This window comes from Arachis hypogaea, chromosome 17, assembly GCF_003086295.3.
Source record: "Arachis hypogaea cultivar Tifrunner chromosome 17, arahy.Tifrunner.gnm2.J5K5, whole genome shotgun sequence".
Taxonomy (NCBI): Eukaryota; Viridiplantae; Streptophyta; class Magnoliopsida; order Fabales; family Fabaceae; genus Arachis; species Arachis hypogaea.
The window spans coordinates 10,055,431-10,059,367 of NC_092052.1; the positions used below are offsets into that span (position 1 = coordinate 10,055,431).

The 3,937-nt window shown below is 33.6% G+C and overlaps 1 protein-coding gene across 1 annotated transcript; it reads right to left on the minus strand.

The window, feature by feature from the left end:
* Positions 1-461: 461 nt before the first annotated feature.
* On the minus strand, positions 462-2,622 carry LOC112764967 (gibberellin 2-beta-dioxygenase 1). The gene is made up of 2 exons (XM_025810820.3): positions 1,616-2,622; positions 462-1,144 (listed from the first exon to the last, which is right to left on the minus strand). The coding sequence occupies exons 1-2, from the start codon at positions 2,564-2,566 to the stop codon at positions 872-874; spliced, it is 1,224 nt and encodes a 407-aa protein (XP_025666605.1). The 5' UTR covers positions 2,567-2,622; the 3' UTR covers positions 462-871.
* Positions 2,623-3,937: the final 1,315 nt, after the last annotated feature.

Below are 3,937 nucleotides of genomic sequence, written 5' to 3' on the forward strand. Positions count from 1 at the left end.
TACTATTTTTAAAAACTTAATTATTCAGCAATAACAATTTTTTTTTTGGTGTACAAGAATAACAAATTTGATTATCTTATTATAAAATATTTGATTTTTTTATTGAAAAATCCTAATAAGTAATGGCCCATATTAGTGCGCACACGGTTTTTTTAAGTATTCTGGATCCTAAACCATAATGGACTTTAATCAACTTATCATCTTTCCACAATGACTCTACAGCTCTACTCCCCATCATGCTTCCCCCAAAATTCATAAGAAAAGAAAAACACTTCTCCACAACCCTCTGAGTTCATGTGTTTTTCCTCCTTTATGTTGATAGTATACATTTTATTGAAAGAGGAAATTGTAGGCGCTGCCTACCCAAGATTGGCATAAGCTTGACAAAGTAGTAGTAAGATTTATTCATTTTCTACTTGAAAATAAAGTTCAAGCACCAATAAGAATATAAGATCCTAAAATACTTCAAAATCAATCCAATAAATAAATAAATGGAACATATACATCTCATCACAACCAAGTCCTCTCATTTCTGTTTTCTTTTTCCTTCACCATCCAACCAAAATTCAAAGCAAACTAAAAAAGGTAAAAACCCTCATACCTCACACAAGCACACAAATTGCTTTAAAAATAAATAAATAAAAAAAACCACCTGTTTTAGGACTTGAACCAAAAAAATCATTATATAAGATGGGAAAAGACAACTCCAACTTATAGCTAGTTTTTGGTATCTGGCCTGAAATAGTAACGTTGGAGATAGCGAGACATTGTTACCTAATTATTGGTTTTTTCATATTTATTTTGAGGCCATATTTTAATTAGTCTCACTTTTTATCTCTATTTCAGGACAGTAACCAAAATCCAGCTTAATTTAATTAAGACGGTACCTATCTAGTGGGTCTTTGAAAAGGAGGCGTTCATGGTAGACTCTCCAAGCATAGTCCTCAAAGTCAAAAGAGTGAAACACACGCTCACGTTCTTCATCGCTTTCTTCCTTTTGGTCTTCGTTGCCAAGAAAAAGAAGAGGAGCCACAGTGGTCTCTGTAGGAAGCGTTATGAGCAATGACATTGTGATGCAACGTGACTCTTTTGCTTCCCCCATTGCTCTTCCTCTCACTTTCTTCAACTTCCCATTGCTCCACACCTAAATCATGTTACATAACATTCACAACATTAAGCTTAATTAGACTATATTATTATCTTCATGTGGAAATGATATTACGAATAGTTAATTAAATGATTCAGTAAATTTGATAAAGTTTTCAAAGCTATGTTCAATTCAATTAACACATATTTAAGGGGCAAAAGAAAAAGAACAATTGGCAAGTCGATAAAGACTTTTTTTTTTTTTTATTTGGTTGAGAGTCGATAAAGACTTAAAAATTAAAATGGTCAACACGATTACGTGACCATGTAACCTTTTCCTCCTAAACCAAGCCACTAACCAAACAGAAAATAAAATAGAAAAATTCAAAAGAAAAGCAACAACTTCACAACAGTGTTTTTGTAAAATAAACACAGCAATTAAAAGAGCTCTGTTATATTTTATGTGACACTTGACTTATAATTAAATCACCAGCATCAACATCTAAAAAGAAGGAAAAAAATATAAAACCTGAGCAATATCTCCAAGAGTGACCAAGATGGAGTCCACGTGCGGCACCACGTGCACCCAACCCGAATCCGAGAGCAATGAATACGTCTTCTCTCGCCTTATCTGGTACTGCAAGGCCACCACATACGGGTAAAACCCGCCCGAATATTCGGGTCTATTTCCGGGCCGATCTTCTGAAATCCATAAGATAGAACACAACCGGGTCGGGTCATTCCCGATCGGGTTTTCTAGGCCCAAACCTTTCATTAACTCGTCGATGATCTTCAGGCCCAGTTTTTCAAGAGAGAGTGAGAACTCGCGGAGAGATGACAGAATCAACTCGGTTGATGACTCGGTGGAGCAGGACGAGTCAAGACGGAATGACTCGCCGATTCCGAGTCCGAGTTCATCGTCGTTTTCGTCTTCGTCTTTGTCTTCGTCTTCTTCTTCGCGTTCGTATCCGAGTGGCCAGTTCTTGGGGAAGGAAGATTCCTTCTGGTCCCGAGGGAGGTTGAAGAGAGCGAGCGATTCCGACTCGGCCGAGGTGGCGAGTTCGGAGGGGACTGAGTGATCGGTGAGTTGCACGAAGCCGAGTTGGGAGAAGGAGGAAAGGATGTCCGTACTGTTGTCAGAGAGGGATATGGAGGGAGGACACGTGGCGGCGGGGGAGGAGGATGAGGTGGTGGCGGAACGGCGGTTAGTGGGGAGAGAGAGGTTTGGTGGGAGGCGGTGGAGGAGGCGGGAAAGGGCGTCGGCGGCGTCGGAAGTAGAAAGGAGGGAGGTTTGGTTAGCCGAGGGAGTTGGTGGTGGTGCTGTGGTGGCTCCTCCGTGGAGGTTGGGGAAGAGGTGGTGGTGCTTGTGAGCTGAAGAGGCCATAACGTGAGATAGAGAAAACACAAAAAAGTGCGTGAAATGTGCGACACTGAATAGATTGGCGTGTTTCTTGAATCTTGGGTTCGTAGTTTCGTACATACGAATGAATGATTAAATGTATTTTGTATACGATATATATTCATATTGGTAGAACTTTTTCCAAAATTTTTTGTATTTATGATATCCTAATTCAGCCGCCTAAAGATTAATCTGTTGTGATATTGAGATTTATTTAAAGATTTATAGTTTAATAAATTGTTATATACATTTTTTTTCAAAAATTACTTGTATTGTTTAAATATCAAAATAAAAATGTATAATATAATTTTATATATTAATTAATATATATTTAATTTTTAGGGTAAAAAATAAAAATAAGCCAAGGGAGAAAATAATTTACGTGAATAAGCCAAAACGAAAATTGTTTCATGAATCCACCAATGCACATTTATATGTAGTTCGAACCAGCTTGGTTCGAACTCTATTTCTACATAATTCGAACTAACTTGGTTCGAATTATACACAAACACATACACACATAATTCGAACCAGCTTGGTTCGAATTATACACACACATGCACATACATAATTCGAACCAGCTTGGTTCGAATTACACACAAACACACGCACACACTAATTCGAACACACAATAATTCATGGTATAATTCGAATTATGCTGTTAAAAAAATTAATAATTTAAAAATTAAAAAGATATATATTTTATTTCATACGTTAAAAAAAACTAACAAAATATTTAATTACGAGACTTCTTTAAAATATTAATGAGCTATCAATTCGAATTCTATACAATACTTTTCTGTCCATTTTTAATAGTTCATGAATATTTTTTAATAAATTTTTTAATAAATTTTTTTAAATTATACTACAAAAAATATTTTATCCTATGCAAAACAATTTAAAAAAAATGGCTTAAAAAATGTTAGGAGTACTATAAAAATTTATAATGTTAGAATAACTTAGGTAAATACATGCATGTACTCAAATTTTAAATAAAATATTCTACATAGTCAATAATAATTTAGAAATGAAAGAAAATATTTTATTCCATACAAAATAATTAAAAAATATATTTTATTCTATACAAAATAATTTTAAAAAATGGCTTAAAATATGTTATGAATACTATAAAAATTTGTAATATTCTAGTGATTTAGGTAAATACATGATAAAAATATTTTTTTTTTTAATTTCTAAATTATTAGTGACTATGTGGAGTATTTCTTTAATGTCTTTAAGTCATTAGGACATTACAAATTTTTATAGTATAGTACTTCTAACATCTTTTAAGGCATTTTTTAAATTATTTTGCATAAAATAAAATATTTTTTTATGGTATAATTTAAATAAATTTATTAAAAAATATTCATGAGCTATCAAGAATGGGCAGAAGAGTATTGTATAGAATTCGAATTGCTCAACATATAATTTGAATAAGAGTAATTCGAACTT

Coding starts and splice junctions, on each gene's coding strand:
- LOC112764967 (XM_025810820.3), bottom strand. CDS start 2,566: ATGTACGAAACTACGAACCCAAGATTCAAGAAACACGCCAATCTATTC. Junction 1,145..1,615: donor CTCTTGGAGATATTGCTCAG/GTTTTATATTTT, acceptor AACATGATTTAG/GTGTGGAGCAATGGGAAGTT.